Source organism: Calonectris borealis, chromosome 28 (genome assembly GCF_964195595.1).
Source record: "Calonectris borealis chromosome 28, bCalBor7.hap1.2, whole genome shotgun sequence".
NCBI classification, from domain to species: Eukaryota; Metazoa; Chordata; class Aves; order Procellariiformes; family Procellariidae; genus Calonectris; species Calonectris borealis.
In genome coordinates, this window is record NC_134339.1 from 5,177,313 (window position 1) to 5,204,981 (window position 27,669).

General features: G+C 65.5%; 6 protein-coding genes across 11 annotated transcripts in view; 3 read left to right on the forward strand and 3 right to left on the reverse strand.

Moving 5' to 3' along the window:
• The first annotated feature begins 4,382 nt into the window (after positions 1-4,382).
• CRLF1 (cytokine receptor like factor 1) lies at positions 4,383-12,039 on the forward strand. The gene is made up of 8 exons (XM_075175092.1): positions 4,383-4,455; positions 8,299-8,622; positions 9,242-9,371; positions 9,811-9,980; positions 10,227-10,384; positions 10,467-10,635; positions 10,915-11,093; positions 11,815-12,039. The coding sequence occupies exons 1-8, from the start codon at positions 4,383-4,385 to the stop codon at positions 12,037-12,039; spliced, it is 1,428 nt and encodes a 475-aa protein (XP_075031193.1).
• Positions 12,011-14,547, reverse strand: REX1BD (required for excision 1-B domain containing). The gene is made up of 5 exons (XM_075175683.1): positions 14,500-14,547; positions 13,765-13,847; positions 13,040-13,244; positions 12,853-12,941; positions 12,011-12,530 (listed from the first exon to the last, which is right to left on the reverse strand). Exons 1-5 carry the CDS (start codon positions 14,500-14,502, stop codon positions 12,458-12,460), a joined length of 453 nt encoding a protein of 150 aa, XP_075031784.1. The 5' UTR covers positions 14,503-14,547; the 3' UTR covers positions 12,011-12,457.
• A 180-nt stretch (positions 14,548-14,727) lies between these two features.
• UBA52 (ubiquitin A-52 residue ribosomal protein fusion product 1) lies at positions 14,728-15,834 on the reverse strand. 2 transcript variants are annotated; one of them, XM_075175686.1, is made up of 5 exons: positions 15,721-15,834; positions 15,368-15,481; positions 15,196-15,282; positions 14,993-15,095; positions 14,728-14,903 (listed from the first exon to the last, which is right to left on the reverse strand). In XM_075175686.1, exons 2-5 carry the CDS (start codon positions 15,468-15,470, stop codon positions 14,810-14,812), a joined length of 387 nt encoding a protein of 128 aa, XP_075031787.1. In that variant the 5' UTR covers positions 15,471-15,481; positions 15,721-15,834; the 3' UTR covers positions 14,728-14,809. The 2 variants fall into 2 exon arrangements, with proteins under 2 accessions (XP_075031787.1, XP_075031786.1); XM_075175685.1 differs by having other exon boundaries at positions 15,712-15,807.
• A 569-nt stretch (positions 15,835-16,403) lies between these two features.
• On the reverse strand, positions 16,404-18,819 carry KXD1 (KxDL motif containing 1). 3 transcript variants are annotated; one of them, XM_075175676.1, is made up of 5 exons: positions 18,416-18,819; positions 17,985-18,085; positions 17,737-17,889; positions 17,216-17,262; positions 16,404-16,849 (listed from the first exon to the last, which is right to left on the reverse strand). In XM_075175676.1, exons 2-5 carry the CDS (start codon positions 18,077-18,079, stop codon positions 16,614-16,616), a joined length of 531 nt encoding a protein of 176 aa, XP_075031777.1. In that variant the 5' UTR covers positions 18,080-18,085; positions 18,416-18,819; the 3' UTR covers positions 16,404-16,613. The 3 variants fall into 3 exon arrangements, with proteins under 3 accessions (XP_075031777.1, XP_075031776.1, XP_075031778.1); XM_075175675.1 differs by having other exon boundaries at positions 17,650-17,889; positions 18,416-18,769; XM_075175677.1 differs by lacking the exon at positions 18,416-18,819 and adding an exon at positions 18,274-18,363.
• On the forward strand, positions 17,942-24,951 carry FKBP8 (FKBP prolyl isomerase 8). Of its 2 annotated transcripts, none has more exons than XM_075175643.1 (9): positions 17,942-17,963; positions 19,210-19,473; positions 19,648-19,817; positions 19,997-20,085; positions 20,397-20,614; positions 20,689-20,861; positions 20,993-21,070; positions 23,352-23,489; positions 24,036-24,951. In XM_075175643.1, exons 2-9 carry the CDS (start codon positions 19,224-19,226, stop codon positions 24,120-24,122), a joined length of 1,203 nt encoding a protein of 400 aa, XP_075031744.1. In that variant the 5' UTR covers positions 17,942-17,963; positions 19,210-19,223; the 3' UTR covers positions 24,123-24,951. The 2 variants fall into 2 exon arrangements, with proteins under 2 accessions (XP_075031744.1, XP_075031742.1); XM_075175641.1 differs by lacking the exon at positions 17,942-17,963 and adding an exon at positions 18,790-18,892.
• Positions 24,952-25,580: 629 nt separating this feature from the next.
• Positions 25,581-27,669, forward strand: part of ELL (elongation factor for RNA polymerase II) — a 56,532-nt gene continuing 54,443 nt past the window's right edge. For both annotated transcript variants that reach the window (XR_012677573.1, XM_075175617.1), the window contains exon 1: positions 25,581-25,835. Coding sequence is in view for 1 of the 2 variants with exons in the window: in XM_075175617.1 (XP_075031718.1) it covers positions 25,701-25,835 (135 nt within the window). In the remaining variant the exon portion in view is untranslated. The remainder of the gene's footprint in view (positions 25,836-27,669) is intronic.

Here is a 27,669-nt window from a genome sequence, read left to right on the forward strand (position 1 = left end):
GCTCCGCAGGGCCCCTTCCCGGCCAGGGCGCTGGGCTCTCCCTGACACCCCAGATTTACAGCTTTGATTTCCCAGGGTTTAAAAGACATAAAAGGCGCAGGCTTGGCCCCGCGCGCGCTGCCTCCCCGCTGCCCTGCCCATTAGCCTTATTTATGGCAGCACCCCAAAGCGGGCCCAGGGGGAGGAGGAGGAGGAGGTGGAGAAGAAGGAGGAGGAGGGCTGGGGGCTTCGCTAACCTCCAGCCCTAATGGGGAACACATGGCAGGACCCCGGCACAGGGAAGGGGGGGTCTCCCAGTCTCAGCTCAGGGTTGAGGGGTGCTCCACGCCCTGGGGCAGGGGGAGAGGGGTGGGGGCGGCCGGATCCCCCGGGGATGGCCGGGGGAGCGCAGCCCCGTGCCCCCCCGGGAGCAGGGAGTGGGGCCTCTCCTCGCCCCGCTGCGCTCCACCAGCTTATTCATCTTGTTAATCAAACCAGGGCCGGGAGAAAATGTGCTCCGGCCGGGCTGGCGGGGCTGCCAGGTCGGCTCCGCTCCCCCCTTCCCCCTCCTGGAGCCCGTCCAGCCCCTCGGCCTCGTGTCCGGCACCAGTGACTAATGGCCAAGTAAATGGGATAGATTGGGGGCCGTCACCGTAAATCACAGCGCCGCGCCGCAGGTGAGGTTTCCATCAGCCGGGAGGGACAGAGCCGGAGCCCCAACCCCCAAAGGGACCAAAACCCACCAGATCGAGTGCCGGGAGCCGGGGTCGAGTGCTGGCAGAGCGGCCGGTGGGCAACGCTCCTGCCGCACCTGCCCGCACTACGCTGGCGCCGTCCCACGCTCCATCCACTCACCTTTTAATAGACAAAAACCCTTCCCAGGCAATAATATTGGCAAATATTTACTGCCGGGTAATTCCCGGCCCTCCCTCCACTTCCCACCCCTCTCCAGAAACACTCGATGCCTTTTGCATTTATCACTACTGACCCACATTTTTTTTCCGGAGCCTTTCGTGAAGCCGCTGGCTCCCCCCACGCTGGCCAGGGCGTCCCCACGGTCCCCCCGTGGGCAGGGGACCTGTCACCCCGTGTCCCGACCCCGCAGAGCCCATCCCTCCTCTCAAGCACCCCCTCGCCATCAACCGCATTTTTTTTCTCCCCTCTAGAGATCAGTAAACTCGGTCGCGGGACTTTTTGTCCTTCCCAAAGCAAACAGAGGCGGGAAGGTGCGGCCGCCCGCTGCGAGGATGCTCTTGAGCGAAAGGGTTGTGTTGGGGGGTGGCAGGGAAGGGGTTAAGCGGGTTATAAATTACCCATGGATGTGGAAATGTGACTGAGAGGAATATAAAGAAAACTCTGACTGCTGGATTCTTTGCATTTCTAGCCTCTTTATTTTTCCCCCAGGTCACTTTAAAAGGATGCAGGCAGTCAGAGGCAGCTCCGCTGCGCCTCTCCTCCCGCTTTTTCTGGGTTTTGGGGGTTTTTTGTTGTTTGGTTTTTACACCCTAGCCCTTGAGCCAGATGCTGTCTCTGTCCAAGGACTTTATGGAGCGAGCTTTGGCTGGGAAATCGAGTAATTAGATTAATTCAGGGTAGATGTGCTGGGCCCGGCCCCGGTGACACACGACGGAGGGCTGGCAGGAAGGTGATGGCTGGTGGGAAGCCGGACCGAGGATGCTCAGCCCGGGTTTGGGGACGTCACCAGGGCCACCCCAGGGTCCTGGATCCGTCCGGGGGGAGTCACATCCCACCGGGCTCGTGGCTGGGGAGCTGGGCCCCGTGGCCAGATCCTGCACCGCAACAGGGCAAAGAGGCCCTGGGAACGGAGCCACGCCGGGGGGGGCAGCCGGACGGCGCCAGCCCCAGGGGACCACCGCGCTGACGCCGGCAGCCCGGTCCGGGGGTCAGAGGGGGCTGCCGGGCCGGATCCTGCCTCCCGGCCGCCTGCGGGAGCCCGGCCGGTGCCTGCGAGCGCGGCGGCTCGTGGGCAGGAGGGAGCAGCGCTTTAAAGGTCACTGTCAAAGGGCAGCGCTGACCACATCTGCCTGCTGACCACATCTGCCTGCTGACCGACGCGCTGACTCAGAGAGCGGGAGCGCGGCTCTGTCATCTCCGGCTGCTCCCCAGCGCTGCTGCTGCCCGGATCCTGACACCGCCCCGGCACCGCCCGGGTTCGGGGACCGTGGGCACGATGGGGCTCGCTCAGGGCTGGCTCTGTCCCCCCACCCTGTCCCCATCCCACAGCGTTGGGTCCAGATGCTGCCGCGGGTCGGGGAGGGCGAACGTCCCCGAGCCACCCGGGGTGACACCGTGGGCACGTCCCAGGTGACACCAGCAGGGCCTGACACTCCCCTCTCCTCCCGACGCCACTGTCCCCCCACCTGCCCCCTGACCCCCCAGCAAAGCCTCAAGCCACCTTCTGGTGATGCCTTTGTCGGAGCCGGCCACGTCCCCTCTGCTGTCACCCCCCCGGGAGCCCACCCATCCCTGCTTCCCGAAACAGCCGTGCTGAATCCCGCTGTATCGTTGGCTCCGGGTGGAAGCCGAGGGGCTTGGCCGGAGGAAGGAGAAGGCGGATGGGGAAGCGGTGCGGGCAGGCAGCCGGGCAGGCAGCGCAGGTGGGAGCTGGGGCGGCTGCTGGTCCCGACTCCGGCTCCAAGGGGGGGGATTTCTCCTTCCCCCCCCACCCCAGCACCCACGGCTGGCTCCCGCCCCAGGGTGGCTTCCCCGGGGGGGATCCGGGCGGTGGGTCGGGATCGCGGGCGGCCGCCAGCCCCCGGGGCGGCCGTGATTCACTCGGCCAGACTGCGGACGCTGGGGCTGAAGTTTCTCAGGCTGGGTGGCTCCCGGAGCCTGACATTTTTGGGAAATTTCAACAAAAACAGTTCAGAAGCTTCCAAAAAACAGGACGATGGGAAAAGGCATTGTTCTGTCTCCCTCCCGCGCTCTTTTTTTATTTTATTTTCTAATCCGTGCAGTCCCTTCGGCCGGTGCCCAACACCTCGGAGCCCCGCAGCGACTCCCACGCAGCGTCACCCCCCCGTCCCCGCATGGCTGCAGGGCTCAGCCCCCCCCGGTGCTATGGGGCAGGGGCTGGCTCATGGTGTCACCCCTTTGGGAGGGGCACCCTGGGCCATGCCGATGTTCCCTGCCACCCCCGGCTCTGTCCCCCCACGCTCCATCCCCTGCAGGGAGCGATTGATGTCCCTGTCCTCGCAGCCGAGGGGATGCAGGGTGCAGAGCTGGGACAGGGAGCAAAGGGACAGGGAAAGCCACCAGACAATGTCCCCATGGGCTGGAAATGGCCCCCCCCAGCTCTGAACCCCCAGAGTCATCTGCAAACCCCGGCCATGGCAGCAGTCCCCAGGCCTCGGGGCTCCCAGCCCCATCCCAACCTTAGGGTCAGGGCCACTGGGTCCTTCTGTGTCCCTTCTGCTGGGGAGGAACAGGACCCAGGCACCCCCCGGCGTGGGGTGCTCTCGCGGCACCCTGCTGCACCCCATCCGCACCCCAAGGCTCAGGCAGACCTAAAGGACACGCAGCTGGGGACAACCCATGCTCGGGGACGGTGGCCTTGCCACAGCCAGGACCTGCTGTCCCAGGGCTCTGCCACCCACCCCGGGGTCTGCAAGGCTCTCGGTGCCACCGAGTCCCAGGCGGGGGGACAGGAGGAGGCACCGGGATGGGGGTGTGATGCCCAAGCTGGTGGCTTTGCCACGGTGCCGGTGGCACAACCGGACATGCCACCACCACCCGGCTGCACGGGACCCCCGGGGACAAATGCAGCCCCAACCCGGCGGGGGCCTGAAGCCACTTGGGGAGTTTTTCCCACCTTTTTTGGGGGAAAAGCCAGAGATGATGGGCTCAGTAGAAAACATCGGGATTTAGGGGAAGATATTCCTGTTTTCACCCAAAAAAAAAGTAATAACGGGATCTTGGTCTCCTAAAGACCACTTTTGATGGGGGGGGACGACCCGCCCCGGCCGCGCGTGCAGCACCGGGAGCGGCCCCGCGGGCACGGGAGGGTCCGTGGAGGCCGCGCATGAGTCACCCGTGGGAAGGCGGCCCCGGGGCGGCTCTTACTCACCTACCGCGGGGCTGGGGGGGAGCGGGACACCGGCCCCGGGCCGGGGGGGGTGCAGCATCCCGCGGCACCACCGGGCGCTGCCGGGCGGGCATCGCCTACCGGGGGTGGGTACCGGGGCCGGTACCGGCGCGGGGCGGTGGGGCCCCGGGGCCGGTGCCTTTCTGCCCCCCCGGGGGCGGGCCCGGGCCGGGCGGGGCGGGGCCAGGGCGGCATTTAGGGCTTTGGTAACCGGGGGTTGCTCAGACTTGCTCGGGACTTCCCCGGACGTGCCGGTGCGCTCCGCCGCCCCGGGCACCGACGGGCACCGGAGCCGGCCATGCCGCCGTTGCCGTTGCTCCCCTCCCTGCTCCTGCTCTGCCTGCGCCTCCTTCGTGCCGAGCCGCTCGCCTGTGAGTACCGGGAGCACCGGGCGGCTCCCGCAAGGTGGGCGCGGGGGGCGATGCGGGGGGTCCCGTCGGGGCCGGGGCGGGCGCTGCGCGGAGCCCCCCAGGGCTCCCCCGTTCGTTGCGGGCCGGGCGGTGCCGGTCCGTGTGGCGTCCGTGTTCCCCCCGCCGGGATGCGGAGCGGCCCCGGGAGCGGCGGGGGCATCGCCGGGCGCACCTCGGGGCTGCGCGTCGTAGGGTAGCGGGGAGTCCCCTGCGGAGGGCAGCCGGGACCCCCCATCTCCCCCCGGCAGGCAGCCGGGACCCCCCCTCTCTCCCCGTCCCCGCAGCGCAGCCGGGACCCCCCCCCCTCTCCCCGCAGAGAACAATAGAGGAACCTTTTTCTGTTCCCCCATCCCCGGGAGCAGCAGGGACCCCCCCTCCTCCCCCGGGAGCAGCGAGGGACCCCTTTCCCCATGGAGAAGAGGGACCCCTCTCCCCGAGGAGAGTCCCCCCTTGTCGTCCGTGTCCCCCCCCGCCATGCAGACCCCCCTCCCGGAGAACAATGCGGCTCCATTCCCCACCCAGGACAATGGAAACCCCCGTCCTCCGTCCGGAGAACAATAGCGAACCCCTTCCCCACGCGACCCCCTCCCACCCTCGGGAGTGATGACCCCCTTTTCCCCCCCTCAGAGCCTCTGGGACCCCCCCTCCTCCTGCTGAGAACAACGGGGACCCCCCCTTCCCCCCGGAGAGCCGTGCCCCCCCCGTCCCAGAGAACAATGAATCCCCTTTCCCCACCCAGAACAATAGGGAGCTCCCTCCCCCACGGAGAACAATGAATCCCCCCCCCAAAAAATACCCCTGGGGGGCTCCGCAATGATGCCCATTTGGGGGTCCCACCCGGCGGTGGCAGGTCCGGGAGGTGCCACCTGTGGGCTGAGCTGTGGGCGGCCTCAGCCCCGCGGGGATCGGGGTCCCCCCTCGCCATGGGGGGGGGGGGGGGACACGGGAGGGCTCCCCACTCCCTGCAGAGCCCTAAATCCAAATTAGCCTCCGTCCCACCCGTCGCCTCGTTGTTTCCCCTCCGGCCCGAGCAAAGGGGAGGCGAGATCCCGTTCCCCACAGCAGGAAGTTTGGCTTCCTCCCTATGATGGGAATTTCTCAAGGCGATGGATGTTCGCTCCGACGCACAAACGGGTCCCGCCAAGAAAAGCCACCGCTCCCGCGTCCCCGGCACCGGCGATGCCGCGGGGTCCCGGCCACCCGGGTCGCATACCCCTTGACCCATATGTGTCGTTAATGGGGAGGTCTCAAAGAGCAATAATTAGGGCAGGAATTACAGCAGCAGTGGGAGGAAAAATGCTCCAAAAATCCCTTTAGGAGCCGTTAACGAGAGCCTCCGGAATCGAGGTGGGTTTCGGCATGGAGCGGTGCCCTTCCCGGGGGCCGGAGGGGTTAATCCCACTGGGGACAACGTGGGGCCGTGGCCGGACCCCTTTGGGGCTGACCCCGCACCTCTCGGCTCACCCCAGTATGGGCATGCCCGGTGCCGCTCGCAGCTGGTTCCACACCCCTGGGACCCCCATTTTCCGTCCCCCATCGGGGTCCGGCGCAGCCGTCCGGGGCGAGCGCTCGCCCCGCGGCCCCTCGACGTGCGGCGCTGGGGAAAGGCGAAGCCAAATCTCCTTTTAGAGAGCGAATGTTTCCCCTCGGTTCAGCTCGGTCGCGCTCGCTGGAATGCCTGGGCTTTTTATAAATCCCTCCTCGAGCTGAGGGATGGGCACCAGAAATGCCAGTTGGAGAGGAGAAGGGGAAAAAGATAGTGGAAAGGAGGGATAAAGCATTTTCGGGTGCCGTATCCGCCTGCAAACCTCGTTGCTTGAGCTTTAGAAGAGCTCTAAATATATATATATATATTTTTAAATTTATTTTTCTTGCAGAATTCAGGGCTGCCCAAATTTCCTTTTGTTCTTCAGGACAATTATTTATATTTTTCTTTAACCCCCTGCATGTCTTAATAAATCTTTTTTAACTGCGTGATTTCTGACACTTACCGGAGGGTTTTTTCTTTTCTTTCCCAACTCCTTAAAACACTGATATAAAAATAAAATGAAATCCAGCCCTTCGGAAGAAAAGCATAAACGTTCCCGACACCTTGGAAATGTGGTTTTACTTTATAGCATTACTTAGCACCTGATCAGCATTTTTTTTTTTTTAATAGGAAAGCCATAAAACCCCCGAGCAGGTATTTTTGTTGTGACTTACACATTCCAGAGGCTGCCTGCGCCTCTCCGGCCCTTTCCTCTCCGATCTGAAAACTTCACACTTTTCCCTTTTAAAACACATGTTCGGCGCGGTGTCCGCACAGAGCGGGGGGGGGAAAAATTGCAGGGGGAAAAAGAAAATATACATCTATCCCTCCAGAGGGTCCCGTTCGGAGGACGGGAAACGTGTCTGTTTTACGGCGCTCGTGTTGTTTCCGTGCTGTTTAGACGAAGACTTAGGAGAATTAGGGCCCGGAGCGCCGGGGCGGTGATCGGCGGAGCTGGAGCAGCGCCGGCGCGGCTGACGGAGGAGCGGGTGCTGGGGGGGTCGTCGGCAGAGCTGGGGATGCTTTTGGTTTTTTTGGAGGCCCCGCTGGAGGATGGGGCGAGTCGGGGGCTGAACCCCCCGGGGAAGGGTTTGCTTCGGGATGGACCCGTGCCATTGCCCGCGGATGCTCGGGGTACCCGGCACCAGGGTGTCCCGGGTGCTTTTACGCCCGGATGCTTTTACACCCACCTCAACAGCATCCCCTGCGCAACGGCAGGAACCGCTAATTAAGATCTCGCCAGGGTAACGAGGATTTTGGAGCATTAATTGGCGCCGGGGTGGGAGCCGGCGCGGCCGGCGGGCGCTGAAAGCCGATAGGGGCCGGGGAGGTCGGAGGGGAGAGGAGGTCGCGGCACTTTCCGGGAGGTAATTTGGGATATTAGCCTGGCGCGTGCGGATGGAGCCGATAAGGCTGATGGACACGGAGAAACCCCGGAGCGGGGTCGGGGGAGCCTTTTCTTTGAAGCCTCACGGCAGAGGGGTCTCAAAATAAAGCAGCGTGGGGGGGCTTTGCCATGCCGGAGGGGCTCCCCGGTGTGGACCACCCTCGGGGGGGCCCTGGGCCGGCTCCCTCGGGGTGTCCTGGCGCAGGGACCGCGTGCCGAGGTGCGAGCGATGGGTTTTGGCAGAGCCCGGCGGCACATGGTTGGGATTAGGCGGGTGGTCAGTGCCGGCCTCTGCCGGGAAGGGCTGCCCGGCCCTCGGCGGCGTGCTCCGGGGGGGCTGCCGGCCAGCGTCCTTGGAAAAGGGGGGCAAAAAAAAAAAATACCCCAAAAACTTTCCATAGTTGCTTTAGAAATCCTTTTGTCGTGCAAAATTCCCAAAGCCACAGCCCAGCCACAGCCCAGCCCCCGCCCAGCCCTGGAAAAACCACCGCGTCGCCCAGACCCCCCAGCCTCGCGCGGCAAAGCTCCCCAAAGGCTGTCGGCGCTTCCCGGCTTGAACCCCCCCGCCCCGCCGAGGAGCCCCCGAGCTCGCGGGGAGAGCGCGGCCGAGCCCGGCGCCTCGTGTGCTCCCGCCTCGGCTTCGGAGCAGGGCGAGCACTGCTGCAAGGGGCTGTGCTGTGACAATTATATATATATGTAAAAATATACTTAAAGATATATAAAATGTATTTATCTGTAAAAATAGATATAAAATAGATATAAAATATATTTAAATATATAAAATATATTTGAATATATATAAATAGATATAAAATGTATTTAAATATAAAAAATATCTTTAAATATATATAAAGTAGATATAAAATACATTTAAATATACATAAAATAGATATATATATAAATTGTTTTCCCCCCCTCATTTCTCCGGCTGCAGACCCCGCAGTGATTTCCCCCCAAGACCCCACCCTGCTGATCGGCTCCTCGCTGGTCGCCACGTGCACGGTCAGCCCGGACTTTCACCTGAAAGCCGAGGACCTGTACTGGACCCTGAACGGCCGGCGCCTGCCCGCCGCCTCCTACGCCGCCCTGGGCCCCACCACGCTCAGCGTGGCCCTCGCCCGCCTCAACGGCTCCAAGCAGCAGTCGGGGGACAACCTGGTGTGTCACAGCAGAGACGGCGGCATCTTGGCCGGCTCCTGCCTTTACGTTGGACGTACGTCGGCGGCGCCGGCGCGGTTGCACGTGCCGGGTTTCACCCGGCTCCGGCGCTGCTTTGCCGTTTCGGGGGGGGGGAAGCTGCGGGTCCCGACGGAGCCGTGGGAGGATTTGGGGATCCCCAGGGGATTAACACCCCGGTTCTTGCCAAAACGCGCTGTGGGCTTGCAACGCTTGCGCGCGGTCGCTTGCGGCGGCTCGTTTTTAGCTCCTCTCCACGCTTTGTGCCCCGACCCGCCGCCGCAGCCTCCGGCTCGCAGGAGCGCGCAGCAGAAAGGCCGTTTTGGCAAACCCTCGGTAAAATTACACTTGTCCGAATCAATAATCGTAAGATTTTATCTCGGGCTATTTTAAGGACGATGCTACGTCCTAGGAATACAGAGGCTTAACTGGGAACACAGCTTGGATTTGTTTTTCGGGTTGCTGTTGCTGAAAGAAAACAGCTCCGGAGGCGGGTGCGGGCAGGGGCCGGGTGCAGGCAGGAGCGGGCAGGAGCCTAAACCCCTCCAGCGAACGCGTTTGCAGCCACAGGGCCGGCGGTCGCCTTTTCATCCCCCTCTGCCTCTTTTTTTTTTTTTTTTTTTTTTTTTTTCCTCTCCTCTCCTCTCCTCTCCCAGTACCCCCAGAAAAACCAGTCAACATCACCTGCTGGTCCAAAAACATGAAGGACCTCACCTGCAAATGGGCGCCGGGGACAGAAGGGGAGACCTTCCTGCACACCAACTACACCCTCAAGTACAAGCTCAGGTGGGGCCACCCCCCCAGTCCCTATTATTCTTAAAAACAAAACCACCAGTGTGGGATTTGAAGGCTTACGGGGCGGCGGGGAACGGGGAGCCCGACGCCTCCTGGCCGGCCCCCGTTTGGGGATGCGATGAGTTTCCTCGGGTCTCAGCCGCCGCGAGCGCTGGCGGGCAGCCACGCTCCGTACGTGCCGGGGAGGAGGAGGGTGAGGAGAAACGGCGCGGCCCCGGTTGAGCTGGGAACCGCCGGATGAGCCGCGAGCGGCCGCCGCGGGGCCGGTAACCCAACACCTCGGCAGCGCGATGCCGGCGGTGCTGAGTGGCAGATAAATGAGCCGCGGTCCCCGCCGGGAGCCGCCATTTCCTCCGGGGATGGGCGAGCATCCTCGGCTCGACCGCGGCACCCGGCGGTGCCGGCACCGGCACTCAGCGCCCGCCCGCAGGTGGTACGGCCGAGACAACACGTGCCAGGAGTACCACACGGCCGGGCCCTACTCCTGCCACATCCCCAAGGACCTGGCCCTCTTCACGCCCTACGAGATCTGGGTGGAGGCGTCCAACCGGCTGGGGGTGGCCGTCTCTGACGTCGTCATGTTGGACATCCTCGACGTGGGTGAGCGACGGCATCGTGACGTCACCGCCGTGCGGTGACCTCACGGGGGGGGGCAGGCGGCGGGTTCACGCGGTGGGATGTCGGGGGGGCCGCAGGAAATGGGCGATATGTGAGCAGAATTGCTCCTAATCGAATTAGGCTGTTTTCTCCGAGTTTTGGGGTTGTGTTTTTTTTTTTCTTTTCCGCATCTGCGGCTCCTTAACCCCCGCGGCGCTGCCTGCGCCGGCCCCTGCCGTGTCCCCGCAGTCACCACCGACCCGCCGTCGGACGTGCACGTCAGCCGGGTGGGGGACCTGGAGGACCAGCTGAGCGTGCGCTGGAGCTCCCCGCCGGCGCTCAAGGATTTCCTCTTCCAAGCCAAGTACCAGATCCAGTACCGGGTGGAGGACAGCTCGGAGTGGAAGGTGGGTCGGCATCAGCCGCCGACGGCGGGCTACGGCGCGGGATGCACAAGCGTGCCGGCGCTGCCCGCCCCTCCCTCCCCAGGTGGTGGATGACGTGGGCAACCAGACCTCCTGCCGCCTGGCCGGCCTCCGCCCCGGCACCGTCTACTTCGTCCAGGTGCGCTGCAATCCCTTCGGCATCTACGGTTCCAAAAAAGCCGGCATCTGGAGCGACTGGAGCAACCCCACCGCCGCCTCCACCCCGCGCAGCGGTGAGCGCCGCCGGCACCGTTTGGCGGGCAGGGAGGGGATGCCGGCGGCGCTGTGCTCCCCCTCCCCTGCGCACGCGGGATGTGCCGGGGGGGCCCTTCCCCGCTCCGTGCCCGGCACCTGGATTTCTTGCAAAGGAGCCAATTCGGAGCTCGGCTTTCCCAGCAGGAAGCCAAAAAGCCGCTCGTTTTCCTCTCGCCCACCATTATTTACGGCACGGTGGCGACGGGGGGGTTGAGCCACGTCCCCCCACGGCGGCGCTGACCCCCTTGTCCCCGCAGAGCGAGCGGCGGGGGGCTGCGACCCCAAAGGGGGGGAGCAAAACACGACGCTGCGGCGGGAGCTGAAGCAGTTTTTCGGGTGGGTGAAGAAACACGCCTACGGCTGCTCCAACCTCGGCATCAAGCTCTACGACCAGTGGCGCGTGTGGCTGCAGAAATCGCACAAAACACGCAACCAGGTAGGTAAGGAGCCTTTCGCACTTCTTTTCCCCGGCCGGGTGGGGATGGGGGGGATGCGGGGTGACCCCCCACCCCTGGGATGCTGAGGGAGGGGACGTGGGGTGACACCAACCCCGGGGCACACGGCCGACGGCGACGCGGGGCTCTGCTCCTCTCCGCAGGTTCTTCCCAGCGATAAGTTGTAGCCCCCGGGGGACCGAGCGCCGGCAGGACGACACGGGGCGCCCGGCGCCCACCCGGGACCACCCGCGCCCACTCCGGCCCCGCCGGGGGGGAGCAGGAAGGCGCCCGGGGCGAAGTGCAGCCCCGCAGCCCCGGGGGACGGGCTGGGGTGAGGCGGGGGGGGCCAGGAGCCCCTCGCGTGCCGCTGGCCCTGTGGGACCGCGGCCCCCCGCTGCGCCGCTCACACCCCGCGGCAGCAAGGGGACCCCCCAGTCTCGCCTGGCCGGGGGGGGTGCGGAGGCTTTGCTCCTTAACCGCCAGCCGGAGCAGCCTCTGGGATGAAAGGGGCACCGGGGGCTTCCCCGGTGTCCCCCCACCCTCAGCGCAGCCCCCCCAGGAAGCGATTTTGGCTGTTTTTCTCCCCGGGGACCCACGTGCGAGCGCACGGGGGGGGGTCCATCCCCGGGGAGCCACGCGGGCTGGTTTGAGGCTGCTGGGGTTTGCCCAGTGCCTGCTCCAATTTTGATTCAAACCAGCCTTATTTTGGTTCCATTTCAGTCAATTAGGAACAGATTTAAGCTTAATGCCAATAAACCTCTGAAACCCCACCGGGGTCTGCGTCAGCGGAGCGGCAGCAGTGCGCGGGGACGGGGACGCAGCGGGCAGCCAAACGGGACCCGTGTCCCTCCTCGCCCTGTCCCAGGGGGGCACTGGGTGGGGGACAAGCCCGTTAGAGCACACGACTCAGGCCAGCTCCGTGGGGACAGGTTTATTGTGGGATGACCGTAGAAAGGGCACTTGTGGGGCACCGGAGCTGCTGTGGGGCTGGGGCCACAGCTGATCTCCGAGAGGTGGTTTTGGGGGGGCTGCTGCCCCCAGGGCTCCAGCAATGGGGGTCAAAGCAAGGCGGCCCCTCGGCACTGCGGGTTGTGGTTTTCCTTGGGGAAAGCCCCCGTGCGGCCAGCAGAGCTAGGGAGGGGAACCAGCCCCACGCCGGACCCCTCCACCGAGGGATGCTCAGGATTTGGGGGGATCCCACTGCTCCCAGGGGGGGTCCTCTACCCCTTCCAACCCATGCCCAAGAAAAGGGGTCGGGGGGAAGGTGCCCACCTCGCTGAGGTGGCGTGGTGGGGGCTAGGGGGACGAGTGGGGCCCCCGTTCCACTGGCCGGCCCCTTCAGCCATTCCCACGGGGACACCCATCACTCGACTTCTTCCGAATCGTACTTGAGGTCCTGGAGAATTTCGCTGATTGCCTCAATGGTTTTAATTAGCCTACGAGAGCGGATGGAAACTATAAATAAAGCCCATATGGAGCGTATTATCTGGGCCGCCTCGCCTTCCCCGCGCTGTTTATGAAACACTCAGCCCAGGGAGGCCGAGGGGACCGCGGCCGCGCGGCATCGCCAAACCCTCCCCGGGGCTGCGGCCGAGGGCGCTTTTGAAGGCACCATCTGGGCCCCCCCCGGGGCTGGAGGGGGGGAGAAACGCGGGGAAGGGGCTCCCGCCCCCCCGCCCAGTTCCCAGCCCGGACCGGGGGGATGCCGCCGTCCCCAAATGGGGGGAGAGGGGAGACGGCAGTGGGGCCACCACCTACTTGTGCTTGAGCTCCCGCACCTCCTGCTGATGGGCGTCCACCTCGGGCTGGTCCTGCGCCTGCTGCCGGGCCAGCTGGAGCTGCGCCGTCTGCGGTGGGGACACGGCGGGAGCTGAGACCCCCCCCCCAAAGCAGCCCCAACCCTGCCTCGGGCAGCGGCGGGACCCCCCCCCAGCCCGGCACTCACCAGCTGCAGCTTCTCCTGCTCCCGCTCCTGGAGGCGGGCGAGGTGCTGGGCCAGGTCGGGGCGGGCGAGCTCATCCCGCAGGCGCCCGGCGATGCGCAGCACCTCCCGGGAGATGCCGCTGAAGGCCAGCGTGATCTCGTGCACCAGCTGCCGGTAGCGCGGGAAGTCATAGTGGGGCGCGCTGCTCAGGTACGCCCGGTGGCCCCTGGGGACGGGTTTGGGGGGAGAAGCCACCGTCACCGCACATGGGGGGCACCAGGATGGTGACACCCTGCCATGCCGGTGCTCAGCCCACTGCAGGCAGCACCGGGATGTTTTCCTGCCCAGATTTGGCAGCGCTCGGTCCCCGTGACCAGGCAGCTTCACCCCTTGCAAGGGATGGGCTTGGCAGCTGCTTTTTTGGGGGAGTTTGGTTTTTTTTTTTCCTTTCACTCGCAAGCCTGCGTCCCGGGAAGTCCATCATCTCCTGTCGGATGCTAAAATAGGATACAGGTGTCCGGCGCGGACGTCCCCCTGCCAGCTGGAGCTCATCAGCCGCCCCAACGACTGCTGCTCTGCCCTGGCAGCCTCTTCCCATCAGGATGCAAAAAAAATCGGGATGGGGGATTCAGGCCTCGCTGGGGATCCCCCACCCTGGGAGATGCTGCGTGCCCCTGCCCGCCCCAGCTGGGTCCCGTCCCCATGGGTGCCCGTCCCCACGGTGCAGCGGCGGTGCCGGTACTCACTCCTCGAAGAGCCGGTACGCCTCGGCCCGCTCGCCCTGCAGCGCCTGGAGCCGCCGTAGCAGCGCCTTCACGGCCTCGCCCGTCTGCGGAGGGAAGGGCACGGTGGCGGTGTGGGATGACGGTGCCACCGGCACGGTGCCCGCCGCCACCCAGGGTGGGTCTGCTCCCGCTAACGGGCTCCGGGCAGAGCCGGCATTGCCCGGGGGTCTCACCCGGGTGCTGGGGCCTCGAGCCCCCTCGTCGGTGCCGGCCCTGGGGAACCCAGGCTGAGCCCAGCCACAGCGCTTGAGCTCAGTCCGGCACCGGGACCCCCCCCGCCACGCGTGCACGGACCGGCCCGGGACCCCTCCATTCCCCTGCCCACGCACCGGGACCCCCTCGGCCCCGTGCCCACAAAACAGACGGGCACCGGGACCCCCACCCGTGCACGGAACAGACCCGGGACCCCCCCACTTTTCTGCCCACGACCCGGGACCCCCCCGGCCCCGTGCACACAAAACAGACGGGCACCGGGACCGCCTCCCCCCCCCCCCCCCGCCCGTGCACGGACCGCACCGGCCGTTGCATCCCGCTGGCCACGCGTGCACGAACCGGACCGGCTCCAGGGCCCCCCCACTCCCCGGGACTCCCCAGCCACGCGTGCACGAAGCGGACCGGCTCCGTAGCCCCCCCTGCCCACGCCCCGGGGCCCCCTCCCCACCCCGGCCCCGCTCCCGGTGCCCCGGTCCCGCTCACCATGGCCCGGCCCCGGCCCCGGCCCCGGTCGCACGGCGCAGGCCCGGAGGCGGAGCGCGGCGGCGGAGCGCGGCGGCGGAGCGCGGTTCCTCCGCCACCTGCAGGCACCACCCGGCATCGCCTCCGCTCTCCTCCTCGCTCCCCACCAGCCCTACAGCACACCCACGCGAGTCTTTTATTGAAAAACACGCCAATTCGGGGCAAAAAAAAAACCAAGACAAAACGGGAGCGATTTGAGCGCTGTGATGCTTTATTGGCGGGGCGCGGGCAGGGCGCGGGCAGGGCGCAGGCAGGGCCGCCGCTGCCTGCTCTACTTGACCTTCTTCTTGGGGCGCAGGTTGTTGGTGTGCCCGCACTTCTTCTTGCGGCAGTTGACGGCGCGGGGGTGCAGGCGGGCGTAGCATCTAAAGGTGGGGGGAAAAAACGTCACCAAAGCCCCGTTTTCCCCGGGGAAGGGGATTCGGAGCAGGGTCCCCACCCCGCGGGGACGTACTTGCGGCAGATCATTTTGTCGCAGTTGTACTTCTGGGCGAGCTGGCGGAGGGAGGGCTCGATGATGCCGCCCCGCAGGCGCAGAACCAGGTGCAGGGTGGACTCTGAAATGAGAAAGAAGCGTCACGGTGGGGCCGGGCGCTGCTGGGGAGCAGCTGGCACCCCCCAAAACCAGCCCGGGATCCAGCTGGCGGCCCGGGGTACCCTTCTGGATGTTGTAGTCTGCGAGGGTGCGGCCGTCCTCCAGCTGCTTGCCCGCGAAGATCAGGCGCTGCTGGTCAGGGGGGATCCCTGCGAGAGAGAAAGCACGGCGGTGGAGGGCGGCAGGGGTGCGGGGGCGGGCGGCGGCCCCGCGGTTCCCCCGTCCCAGCGGTACCTTCCTTATCCTGGATCTTGGCCTTGACGTTCTCGATCGTATCGTTGGGCTCCACCTCCAAGGTGATGGTTTTGCCCGTCAGCGTCTTCACGAAGATCTGCATCTTGGCACCGTCTGCGGAGAGCGGCGGCCGCGTCAGCCCCGGCCCTCAGGACAGGCCCCGGTGTGTCCCCCCCGCCACACACACAGGGCCCCGCCGCCGCCATGCCCGCCCCCCGCTGGGACGCAGTCCCCCGACCCCCCGTTCCCGCTTCCAGGACCGAGCCCCCGACACCCCGCCCCGGGATTCCCGCCCCGGGATCCCCATCCCGATCCCGATCCCGGCCCCGGCCCCGGCCCCGCACCGCGCGCACCCGCCGCCTCGCTGCTGAGGAAAGGGGAGGCCGGAACCGGAAGCCGCCCGCCACTGCGTCACAACCGGCGCGTCATCGCCCCGCCCCTTTCTCCATCGAGTCGCAGTGCGCAGGCGCCAGCAGCTCCCAGCGCGCCACCGGTACCACGGGGCGGGCCCCGTCAGCGCCTCGCACGGCACCGGGACCGGGCCCAAACCGGCCCCACGGCACCGGGACCGGCCCCCAGGCCTCAAGACCGGGCCCCAAACCGGCCCCAAGCCCACAGCCCGGGCCTCCAGCCCCACACTCTCCCCCCAGCCCCCTCAGCCCACGAAGAGCCCAGGCCCGTCCCCCGGACACCGTGAGGAGCCAGGCAGGGAACAGGCCGACCGCGCGGCCACAGGAACCCCGTGCGAGGGGCTGAGGTGCGAGTGCAGGCGAGAAGCAGAGGGAAACCCGGCTCGGGCTCTTCCCACAGGCGGGAAACGCAGCAGCCGCGGGGAGGCAGCCGGCACGAGTCCGTTAGCAGCACGGGCAGACGCGCGGGAAAGCCGGAGCGCTGGTGGGCACGCCCGTGAGCCTCAGAGACAGCGTGCCTTAAGAAAAAACCACCCGTGCCCCAAACGGGCTCTTCTGCACCAAAGTCTACGTCCAAGGTGGGGTTTTGCCACTCTCCTGACCGCACAAATGAGAAAGGCACAAGAGGCATTTCAAACCCACGTTTTACTTATTTACCCCGAAGCAAGTCGCGGGGTTTACACTACGGTGGCAGTTTAGAGGCAGAAGGGCACCCTTCCTTCTTCACTCGGCTTCTCTCAGCCTTCGCTTCCCTCTTCCCGAAAAAAGCAACACACAAATATAAATACAAGGTAGAAAGTTCCGTGGGGGCGGGCGGCGGCGCAGGACCCGCACACCTAGTCCAGGTCGTTGGCCGTGTCTTCATCTGTGAGACTCTGTCCGTTCACGGCCGGTAAATCGTACTGGCCTTGGGATAAATCCTCAAAATCCTGACTTGTGGTGGGAGAGATGATGTCAGGGCTGGTGTCGCAGGACTCCGTGCTCTGCTCAGAGGTAGCGATGGTGGTTGTCGTGCTTTTCGGGACAGGGTCGAAGTCGTCATCGTCTTCTAGGATGGGAGATTCGTGGATGTCTGGAAGGGAAGACGCAAACGTTAGTTTCGCTGCTGCGGCCACACGAGACGAGGCGCTGTCAGCGCAACGCCAGAGATGCCCCAGCAGAAGAATTTCCTAATTTCTAATTCTAAATTTTGGCTGCTCATAACAGTAATCAATAAAAAAACGGCGCCACTTATATTAGCGGCCATTTGTGACTTCTTGCAACTGCATGTAATATAATCAAGAAGCTTTCCAGGCTTTTAGCGCAGCAGCCATGCGCCTGGACGTCTCATCAGCTTCTCCCGACTCCCGAGAGCCGCCTCACGCGTTCTTAGGGAAAGGGACTCTTCGCACGGGAAGAAAACCGACGGAATACCCACGCGTCGGAAGGAATCACTCACTGCTGAAAGCCTCCGGGTACTGCTTCGCCAGCTTTCCTTTCAGCGTCCTAAGGGAGGAGAGAGCGAGCCACGTTGACGGGGAAGCTGACAGATCCGCAGCTGAGCTGCCCGGCCGGCTCCCTCCGCTCTCCGGTGGTTACGGACAACGTAAACAAATCCCAGGGGGTTCCTGGGGGTCCGTCCCCGGCCCCCCGAGCGCTCCCGTCACCCCCTCTCAGCACATCAGGTGTTTCTTTGAGTCCCGCATTTCGTAACGATCCCAAGGGAGCGCGGACCATCCCGGCTGGAGCAGAATCACGGAATCCTAAAGCTCCGGCCTCGGTGGCTCCTCTCCCGCTGCCTTGGCCGCGCGTTTTCCCCTCTCCAATTATTTTTACTTCCAAAACCCCCCCAGGCTCCTACTCGTGTCCTGTTTTAACACCCCCACGGCCCACCTAGACCTTGACGAGCCACCCTGCGCTCTCCGCGCCGTCTCCCTCCCCGCTGGCAGCGACGTTCCCGTCCCCGTTCCCGTTGCCCACCGGATCCTCCGGAAGATGCTGTCCAGATCCTTCTTCATTTCCACCAGCGTCTTGGTGTGGTGGAGGAAACGCTCGTTCATCTGCTGCATGCGGACGCTGGAGAGGTTGTTGAAGTTGAGCAGCATCTCGTTGGTCTTCTCGAATCGATCCAACCTGCGCGGGGGAAGCAGACGGAGCTCGGCAAAGACCCCGGGAGGCTCCCGGTGCCGGTACCGGGCTCCCCGCAGGTCGGTTCCCCCGGGACTCACATGTTTTTCTGGGCCAGGATGATGGCGTTGACGTCCTCGGCGTTGACCATGCCCAGCACCCGCCCGCAGAACACTTGCGAGGCCGTGGGCTCCATCGCGGCCTGCGGGACCGCGAGGGGCGGCTCAGCCGGGGGGGCGGGAGCCTCCCGCTCCCCCAGGGCCGGTAACGGAGACCCTCTCCCCCCCGTCCCCGGTAACGGGGCCCCCTCCGCCCTGCCACGCTGCCGGTACCGGAGCTACCCCCCCGTTCCCGCCGCCGTGCCCGGTCCCAAGGCGGCCCCACACGCACCCGGCTCCGATGACTGTGTCCCCTGCCCGCCTCCCGGCCCCGGTAGCGTGCCCCCTCCCCGGTACCGGGCTCCCTCGGGGGGGATGCGGGCCTGGGCCCCTCCCGGTGACCCCGGGGCCTCCCGCCGGCAGCACCCGCGCACCTGGGGGAGCCCGTCCCGCCGCTTCACATGACGGGAGCGGGAGCGGCACCGGGGGCGGCACCGGCAGCCGCGCCTCGCTTCCGGGTGCGGGGGTCACGCTGAGCGCGACCCCGCGACGTCAGCGCGCCCTTGCGTCACGGCACCGAGCCGGAAGTAGTGGCGGCTGGTGGAGGGAGAGGGCCCGGAGCCCCCGGGCGTCACGGGGCCACCCCAGTACCAGTGCCAGTGGCGAGACCACCGCACCCCGGGCACACACGGGCCCTCGAGCCATGGCCCAGCGGCGGGCGCCCCCCGCTCCGGCTCCTCCCCGCCCCGCGGGGCGGGTGCTGCGCGGCCGCCCCTTTAAGGCAGCGCTTGAGCGCCCTCCGCCGCCTCGCTGACGAGCGTCCTCACCACCCAATGGCGTCAGCGCGGTGGGCGGTGCCGGGCCAATAGGAGCGGCGGGGCGGGGCCGGCGGCCGCGGGTTCGCGGGCCAGGTGGGAGCGGCGGGGGGCGCGCGGCGGCCGTTGCTAGGGGGAGTCCCGGCGCGTGACGGTTGACGTGGAGCCCCGCGGGCGGGGGGGGGGAGGCACATGGCGGCGGGGGGCGCGCGGGGCGGCCCCTTCCACTACCGGCACCGGCCCGGGGCCGCGTCTCTCCCCCGCGGGGCCCGTTCCCTCCCCGGGGCCGGCGGGGTCTCCCCTGCCGGAGCCGCGCATCCCCCCCCCGGAGGGCCCCGGCGCTGTCCAGGCTGGCGGCCGCGTCCCCCCGCCGTAAGCGCAGGCCCGACCCCCGTCCTCTCTCCCTTCTCCAGGTTGCTCCGCCGCGATGGCCTCCAGCGGGGAGGAACCGAGGAGCGGCTCCCCGGGCCGGGCAGGCACCGGCACCGAGCCGTCGTCGACGCTTGACGGCGCTCAGCTGGACATGGCGGAGGATTTCGAGGTCCTGGAAGAGGAGGAGGAGGAGGAGGACCTGAGCGAGCTGCCACCGCTGGAGGACGTGGGCAGGCCGCTGGCCCCACCGCGGGAGGACACCCAGCCCTCGGAGCAGGACCCCCAGGAGTGGCTCGATGTTTTGGGTGAGAGCCTGGGGAAGGAGGGCGCTCGGCTTGTGGGGCCACTCGGGCTTCCCCACGGCTCCACCAGTGCTCCCCGCGCCATGAAGGCCGGCTGGGACTCAGAGCGGGGCGGTGGGAGTGAGGATTTTCCTGCCCGGCCGTGGGCTGATGTGCCTCCTGCTTCTCCTTGCCCAGGGAGCGGCTTGCTCAAGAAGAAGACTCTGGTGCCAGGCCAGGGGGTGGACACCCGTCCCCGCAAGGGTCAGGACGTGACCGTCCGCCTGAAGGCCACGCTGGAGGACGGCAGCGTGGTGGAGGACAACCCTGCCCTCACTTTCACGCTGGGGGACTGCGACGTCTTGCAGGTCAGGGCTGGGAGGAAGCTTGTCCGGCTTCATCGCTGCCTTGCTTTTGCCCTGTGGGGCAGGACCTCGCCTCAGGGGGCGCAGGGAGGGTTTGGGGTCGGTGACGTCCCCGTTTGCGGGTCAGAAGCGGCCCCTCTGCCCTTGCTTGTGCTCCTTCCCCACGATGTTGTTCCCTGTAGGCTCTGGACCTGTGCGTGCAGCTCCTGGAAATGGGAGAGACGGCTTTGATCATGTCAGATGCAAAGTACTGCTACGGCGCTCAGGGCAGGTGAGTGGGGAGGGCGCGGGGTGGAGCAGGATGGCCCCAAACAGGGCTGTGAAAGCTGTCCCCTGCGCTCCCGGTGACAGCCCAACCAACAAGCCCAATGTCCGTGGGCAGGGAGACCTGGCTCGCTTGCCACGTGCAGGGGATGGCAATGTATCCTGCCTGGGGAGGGGACGATCTGCATCGTGCCCTGTCCCAGGGAGCTTCTGTGGCTCTGATTTCTGGGCCACGGTACTAAATCTATGTGGCCCAGTGGCTCGTGGAACTGGCAGAGGTGGCAACGGTGACATGGCTTTGTGCCCCTCTTTGCACAGGAGCCCTGATGTCCCACCCAACGCGGCCATCACCCTGGAGGTGGAGCTGCTGGCGGCTCGGGACGCGCCGGACCTGGAGCTGCTGAGCGGGAAGGAGAAGATAGAGCTGGCCAACCGCAAGCGGGAGCGTGGCAACTTCTTCTACCAGCAGGCAGATTACGTGCTGGCCATCAACTCGTACGATATCGCGCTCAAGGTCATAGGCTCCAGCTCGAAAGGTACCTGCTCCTGCCCCGGGCGAGGGTCGTCTGGGCTCCCTTCCCCCTGTAACCCGGCTCTGGGGTCTTTGCAGTCCACTTCAGCCCGGATGAGGAGGCTGAGCTGCTGGACGTGAAGGTGAAATGTCTCAACAACCTGGCAGCGTCTCAGCTTAAATTGGACCATTACGAGGCAGCCCTCAAGTCCTGTAACCTCGTCCTGGAGCATCAGCCGGGGAACATCAAGGCTCTCTTCCGAAAGGGCAAGGTGAGGCCGGGCGTGCGGCAGGCGTTGCCGTTTCTTCTCCACGGCGTGGCCAGGCCCAGCCACGGCAGACGGAGGGCAGGACCGAGGCACAGGCCCGAGTCCTCCTGCTCAATCTGTATCTCGCTTTCCAGGTCCTGGCTCAGCAGGGCGAATACAGAGAGGCCATCCCCATCTTAAAGGCGGCGTTGAAGCTGGAGCCTTCAAACAAGGTAGGCTGCTGCTGTGTGCTGCTGGTGATCCTGCTGAGCTGGGTGTCAGCAGGACGCCCTCCTCTTGTCCGTGTCCCTGCAAACCTCAGTGTCCCCCGTGGAAGGCTGAAGCCCCCTGTAGCTGTTCCCAGCTTCCTCCATGAAGAGAGGCTGGAAATAGCCCCCAGGGCGTAGGCAGCCATGGGGTGATGCACCCCATGGTGCAACGTCTGAGCTTGGCTGGGCTGGTGGGTCCCTTATCTCCGTGTTGCGAGACTCCCTTTTTGCCCTTTGGTCCTTGCGGTGGCAGGACTGGCTGCCAACCCATCCCTGCTTCAGCGATCCTGCGTGTACGGTCCTGGCTGCTCCGGCTTCCCCGGCTGGCTCCAGCGGCTCGTGCCACAGCTGCGGGAAATGGAGCAGAGCCGAGTCCCCGCGGACTCGCTCAGCAGCCCGAAGCGTGATTCACTGGGCGGCGGGAGCGGCCCCAGAAAGACCAGACCTCGGTCCAGCGCCCGGGCCAGGGCGAGCTCTGGGTCAGGAATTTCCTGTTGGTTAATGATCAGCTGCAGGGCCGGAGCCTCGGGAGAAATCAAAAGCCTGCGCTAGGAAATGGCCCCAGCAGCAGCGAGCTGGGGGAGAGGCAGGGGAGGTGCTGCCTGCGCAGAGTCCAGGCGGGGGGCTTGGTTCTACAGGTGGGCTTTAGTCCTCGACTGGGTCTGTCGTTTCATCCGCCTCTTTCCTGCGTGTTTCACCAGACCGTTGCGATTGATGTCGTGTTCCTGGTGCCTGAAGGTCACGGGGAGGATGGGGCACTGTGAAAGCAGGTGCTCGGTAGCCCCAGAGCTCGTGGTCTGAGATCACCCGCGGGGAGGGATGAGCAGGATCTCAAACCCTTCGCTTGCTGACAAGGTTAGGGTGGGCAGCCATGGCGGAGGTGCGTGAGCAGCACAAGCGACGCAGGCAGCACCGGGAGCAGCCCCCCCCGGGTGTCTCCAGCACGTCACTGCTGCTCGCCAGCCCATTCAGATGAAGGTTTTAATTGGAGAGGGGTGAAAAATCAAAATGCCTGGCAGTGACGTTACCAGTGAAACCACAAGTACAGCAAATTACTGGCCTCTCCGGCTGGCTGCCGGGACTCCTGGGGAAGTGGCGGTGCCACTCCAGACAGCAGCGTTAAACACGCGTCAGTGAGTCACGGGCTACAGCTACCGGTGGTGAAAACAGTCGAGAAATGCTCAGCTTCACCTGCTCCGGATGAGGAAACCTGGTTCTCTGGGGCTGTTGGCACCTTTCAGCTGTTACAGACCATCAGCCGCTGGGCTCCCTTCTCCTAACCCCTTGGAAACGCACGTTCTGGGAGCAGGGGGAGATGCCGACGTTTGTCCTACACCACCGCGCCAGCCCCGCTGAGCTCGGGGATGCCTGCAGGTGCTTTGCTGCTTTGCATCCTCCAGACGTCCAAAGATTCATGTTCAAGGCTGCGGTGCCAAGCGTGGCACGGTCTGGTGAAGTCCCGGCCGGTCTCTGGGTGAGCCGACGTGGGCTGGAGCCGGTGCGGGTGGCCGGTGGCGATGCCGGTGATTCGAGAAGGCGGCGGAGCCGCCCGGAGCGTGGCGTCCCCAGCAGAGGGCACAGCACGGCCGCGGCACCCTTCCTGCCACCGCGGGCTGGGGGAATGGCTGGCGGTGCCGGCCTTGGTTCGCCGGCACTTTTCGCTGCTTTTTGGGAGCCTGTGAGCGTCCGCGCAGGACGCAGAGCTTTCTCCCGCAGCTCTGCCTCCAGCCCCAGCCATCGCCGCCGCTCAGCACAGCCGGGCAGGTGCCGACACGCTCCCGGGTCTTGCTGCAATCCCGCTTCAGACCAGGCTGAGTTTAAGCCCGCTTTCCCAGCCTGCTTCCAGACAGAAAAGTGGGAGAGCTCAGGCACGTCTGTCCCCGAGGCAGAAACTTTTCCGTCTCGATTAAAGGATAAAATCCTTTTCCTGATGTCAGGCATCAGCCCTGGGCTCTGCTCCCTGCTGCCAAGCAGGGAACAGCTTGGGTGGCCAGAAAGGATAGAGGGGCACTCAGCCCCAGCCTGGGTGTCTGACGCCAGCCTGGTGCAGCCCCTCAGTGCAGGGGAGTGGGGCAGGGTCAGGCCATCAGCCCCCCCTGGCTGCTTCTGAGCTGTTCCATGAAGCTTTTGTACAGCCCCAGGGTGATCGGACCTGCTGGTGGTGGCACTGCGGTCCCCGTCCCCTGCCCTGCACCGCAGGGATGGTGCAGGGCCGATAACTGCAGCGCTGCGCTCTCCTCCCCAGACCATCCACGCTGAGCTCTCCAAGCTGGTGAAGAAGCATGCGGACCAGAAGAACGTGGAGACGGAGATGTACAGGAAGATGCTCGGGAATCCCACCGCCGCCGGGACCCCGGGGAAGTGCAAAGACAAGCTGCCCTGGGTAAGGGCTGGCGCTGACCTTCCCGGGGGGGTGGCAGAGCGGGTGGGGGTCACCCCTGGGGTGGGGAGCGCTGGGTTGGGCACAGGGGATGTGTTAGTGTCCCCCAGGTCCAGGGGGTCGATGCGGTCCTGCTCCCAGGCGCAGGGATGCTGATGTGACCCACGGGGTGGGCTGCGTCAGGGCAGCAAGCCTGCCGGGAGCTGGGGGCCCGTGCTGCGGCAGCCTTGCCAGGAAAACGCCAATAGCTGCGGCTGTGCTCCTGGCTCTGTCCGCTGGGACCTGGCGATGCCAGCTGGAGGGTCCGGACTTTGCTCCCAGCTGCTGTGCTCGGGAGCCCGCTGGCTGCACGGGTGGAAAGCGCGGTCAGCTGGGCAGAGCCGACGCAGCACTTGCCTTTTTGGGCTGCGTTATCTCGGATGCGTGTTGGGAGCTCGGTGCTGCCCCGCGGCCCCATGCCAGCGCAGGCAGGGCTGCGCGTCCGCGCTGCTGGCGGGGCTCGCAGCACACCGCACGCATCCCATCACCTCACTCGTCTCTCCTCCTTAGTCCATCCCCTGGAAGTGGCTCTTCGGTGCAACAGCCATCGCGCTCGGCGGCGTGGCCTTGTCCGTGGTCATTGCAGCGAGGAACTAAGAATGGTGGCGGGGCGGCCCCGCGGCACAGGACCTGCGCCGGGATGTGCCTGTCTTCCGCCAAGGGGCTTCCCTGGGGCTCCGCCGACCCCTCCCCATGGACTTGCTGTTGCAGAAATACGGATGCTTTCTCTGCTGGAGGTGCCGGATCCCCCTCCTGACATCCCCCCGTATCCCTCCCGGCGCAGGCGGGGCACAGATGTGGGGACAGAGCCGCGGGCAGAGCAGAGACCCCCGAGCAGCCTCCTGGGCGGCGGGGGCTCAGCCCCCAGCCCTGAGTGTGTCAGGGGGAGCGGGAGCTCCGCACACTGGTACGCTGTGACTGTCCCCAGCCCGGTGAGCCCCAGCGGGCGCCGTGGTCCTGCCGACATGGCGGGACAGGCAGGAGGAGGCACGTGGAAGGAAGCCGCGTGGGTACGAACGGGCACGGGGGTTTCTGCGGCTGGCCCAGCTGCGGGAAGGGAAGCGGTGCGGATGTGCCCGGGGGCATGTGCAGCGAGATTCCCAATGTCCTGGGGGGCTGCCAGCGGCTCAGCCCTCCCGCAGGCGCCCGCTCCCCTCCTCAGCACTTCCCCAGAGCGTGCAATGTCCAAAGGAAGCCAAAGAAACGCGGCGGGAGGGGAGCACCGGAGACCTCCTCTCCGGGCTGTCTCTTGTAGGTCCAAGCTCTCGGGGGTCCCTCTTTGCTCTGCAGCTCTCTCCATCCCGGGGCCATCCCCAGGGCCCGCCGCTGCCCCGGCCTCAGCTCTGCTCACGGGGGGGTTGTAGCACTGTCCTCCCACCCCAAACCGACTGTGAACTTCCCAAATAAATAAAGGACAATTCCTTCACGCTCGGGCCTCTTCATTGCCAGCGAGGGCCGGGGGCGAGGGGCGATGCTTTTCCCGGCTGTCCCCCCTCTTGCCACACGCCCGTGGCTGCAGCGGCGGCCGGGAGTGGCTGTTTAATTTGGGGGGCAAAGGGGGAATTTTGACGGACCGCGCACAGCTCTGCTGCAGCTGTGGCAGGAGGGAGCAACCTCCGCGGCAGGGGATGCTCCACGGCTGGGGTTGCTTGGCCCTGGAGAGCACCGGAGCTGCGCCCTGGGGTGCCCCAGGCCCTGCCGGGGGGGGGAGCCTGGGGCCTGCGAGCCCTGCCTGGGGCGGGGGGGAGGACTGGGCGTACGAACCCTGCCTGGGGGGGAACCCGCAGCCTGTAGGCCCTGCCGGGGGGGGCGCCCGGGCCCCCAGGCCGTGCCCGGGGGGTGATGCCCGGGGGCTGGGGGATGCCCGCCCGCCGCCCCCTCCTCCGGGCTCCTCCAGCGCTGGAGGGCTGCACCAAACCACCCTCCCCGCCATGCCCCGCGGCTCTCGTTTGCATATCCCCGCCTTCTTTTCCTATCACCCAATCCGGCTTGGCGGCCGGCGGGGTCTGGCCAATGGGAGCGCGCGCTGCCCACCTCCTCGCCCCAGCAACAGGCGCCCCGGGTGGGCGGGGCTGGTGGAGAGGCGGCCGGACGGCTCATGCATAATGCATAAGGGGGCGTGGCGGCAGCGGGAGGCCCCGGCGGCCCAGGCGCGGAGGGGGAGACGGTCCCAAGATGGCGGCGCTGCAGGCGGAGCGCGGGTACGGGCTGTCCTGCGGCCGCCTCGGCCGCGGCACCCGCGTCTCCGTCTTCCACGTCAAGCTCACGGAGAGCGCCCTGCGCGCCTTCGAGAGCTACCAGGCCTGTAAGGTAGGGGCGGCGGGCGTGGGGCGGCGGGCACGGCCCCGCGGCGGGCGGGCGGCCGCCACGAGGCCCTGGCCGGAGCCCCGCGGGCGGCACCGGCGGGGTTGGCACCGGCGTCGTTATAGGGGGGGAGGCCCCCTCACGGGATGGGGCGGGGGGGGCCCGGTCCTGCCGCTGCCGGGTGTGTGACGGGCGGACCCCGGCGGATGACCGGGGAAATGGGGGGGGGGGGGGGTGTCGCTCGGTGTGAGGCCGAGGCCCTCCCCGGTGAGAGGCTGAGGAGATGCGAGGGGCTCCTGGCCCCCCCTTCTGCGTGAGTGACCGGGAAAACCGGGGGCGGGAGGGCGATGCCACTGTCGGGTACCTGAGGGCGACCGGAGGGGTCTTGCTGTGCCCCCCGGTAACGCCCCAGGGGTTCCCCGGCCCCCCGCCCCCCCCGTTGGTGTTTGAGGGCCCCCTCGGTGGGTGACCGGGGAGGGATCATGATCCTTCGGTAAGTGCCTGAGGGGGACTGGGAGGTGTCGTTGTACCCCCCCGGTAACTGTTGGGGGGACCGCAATGTGCCCCCCCGCCCCCCGCTGGGTGACTGGTCTCGGTGCCCCCCCCCGGTAGGTGCCGGGGGAGGTGGGTGGGTTCTCCGTGTCCCTCCCGGTGGGTGACTGGAAGCCGCCGTCAGTCCCCGGTAAGTGGCTGGGGAGGCGGGGGGGCGAGGGACGCCGGTGCCCCCCCCCGGTGAGCGTGTGAGTGGGTGCGGCCCCCCCGGTGAACGTGATGTGGGTTCTCAGAGCCCGGGGGGGCCGGTCTCACCCCGGGGACGTGTCCCGGGGGCGTGGGGTGGGTCCACCCCCGGTGCTGGCATCCTGAATGGGGGGGGTCCCTTCCCCGCTGCCACCCTCCGCGGGGCACCCGGTTGTGTGTGTCCCCCCCATCCCCGGCCCGGTGCTCTGCTCCCCGGAGGGGGGTGGGTTCAGGCTGGGGCTGTATTTTGAAATTTCCAGATTGTCTTTTCCAAGATATTTCCTTGAAATGCATCCAGAGAGCTTATTAGTCACGTAAATAAAGAATGATGGCAAGACTCGGCGTCTGTCGTTAGGATGGACCGGAGAGGGATTAAAAGCTGTCCTTTTTATTGTAATTTTATTTTTTTTCTTTCTGCCTCTGATCCTGCGAAGAGCGTATCTGTCTCCTCACCTTGCCAGGGAGCTGGGGGAAGCTGGGAACCTAACCCGTTTGTCATTAGGAGCGTCCTGCCTGCCAGCTTCTGTAGGATAAACCATATGTTGTCACAACACTATTTTTAATTTAGGGTGTTGGTTACATCACATCACTGAATTGGGCAATCTCTGTATGAGGACGAAGGTAATGACTGTACCAGGGTTTATCAACTTATATTTTAATGAGTGTTTATCAGCATTATGAGAAGTCAGTAGCAGTAAGTGCCTTGGATAGACTGAGTTATTAGCTTTTTCTCTGAAAAAGAAAAAAAAAATCAGAAGAAATGCTTTCCTATATATTAGGAAAGCCTTTTCTTTTGGGGGAGGGAGAGTAGGAAGACTACAGGCAGCTGTGTTAAATATTTTGGGAAGCTATTCTGAGTCCGTGTCACCCATGAATAGTGGTGTTTATTTTCTAAATGAAGTCTGGTCTCTAGATTGTTTGGTGGCCAACGGCCACTAATGAACTTTGCTTCCTTCACCGCCACCCAAAAGAGAAATAGTCAAAGGCTACTGGTGATTAAATGGGCAGGAAAGGATAAGGGCAGAAGAGCTCACTTGTTTGTATAGTGAATAACGCAACAATTAGTGGGCTATTAAACACATATGCTCATTCTGCATTTGTT

Bases quoted from the DNA above. Each gene is read 5' to 3' on its own strand.
- UBA52 (XM_075175686.1), bottom strand. From the start codon at position 15,470: ATGCAGATCTTCGTGAAGACGCTGACGGGCAAAACCATCACCTTGGAG. The intron at 15,283-15,367 runs GTACCGCTGGGA...TCTCTCTCGCAG, and splicing joins CAAGATCCAGGATAAGGAAG to GGATCCCCCCTGACCAGCAG. The intron at 15,096-15,195 runs GTACCCCGGGCC...TTCTCATTTCAG, and splicing joins AGACTACAACATCCAGAAGG to AGTCCACCCTGCACCTGGTT.
- REX1BD (XM_075175683.1), bottom strand. The intron at 12,942-13,039 runs GTGAGTGCCGGG...TCCCCACCGCAG, and splicing joins AGCAGGAGAAGCTGCAGCTG to ACGGCGCAGCTCCAGCTGGC. The intron at 12,531-12,852 runs GTAGGTGGTGGC...CCGCTCTCGTAG, and splicing joins GTGCGGGAGCTCAAGCACAA to GCTAATTAAAACCATTGAGG.
- FKBP8 (XM_075175643.1), top strand. From the start codon at position 19,224: ATGGCCTCCAGCGGGGAGGAACCGAGGAGCGGCTCCCCGGGCCGGGCA. The intron at 19,474-19,647 runs GTGAGAGCCTGG...CTCCTTGCCCAG, and splicing joins GGAGTGGCTCGATGTTTTGG to GGAGCGGCTTGCTCAAGAAG. The intron at 21,071-23,351 runs GTAGGCTGCTGC...TCTCCTCCCCAG, and splicing joins AGCTGGAGCCTTCAAACAAG to ACCATCCACGCTGAGCTCTC.
- KXD1 (XM_075175675.1), bottom strand. From the start codon at position 18,079: ATGGAGCCCACGGCCTCGCAAGTGTTCTGCGGGCGGGTGCTGGGCATG. The intron at 17,263-17,649 runs GTGGGCCGTGGG...CTCCTCCCTTAG, and splicing joins GGTGGCTCGTCAAGGTCTAG to GACGCTGAAAGGAAAGCTGG. The intron at 16,850-17,215 runs GTGAGTGATTCC...CTTCCCTTCCAG, and splicing joins GTACCCGGAGGCTTTCAGCA to ACATCCACGAATCTCCCATC.
- CRLF1 (XM_075175092.1), top strand. From the start codon at position 4,383: ATGCCGCCGTTGCCGTTGCTCCCCTCCCTGCTCCTGCTCTGCCTGCGC. The intron at 8,623-9,241 runs GTACGTCGGCGG...CTCCTCTCCCAG, and splicing joins CTCCTGCCTTTACGTTGGAC to TACCCCCAGAAAAACCAGTC. The intron at 10,385-10,466 runs GTGGGTCGGCAT...CTCCCTCCCCAG, and splicing joins AGGACAGCTCGGAGTGGAAG to GTGGTGGATGACGTGGGCAA.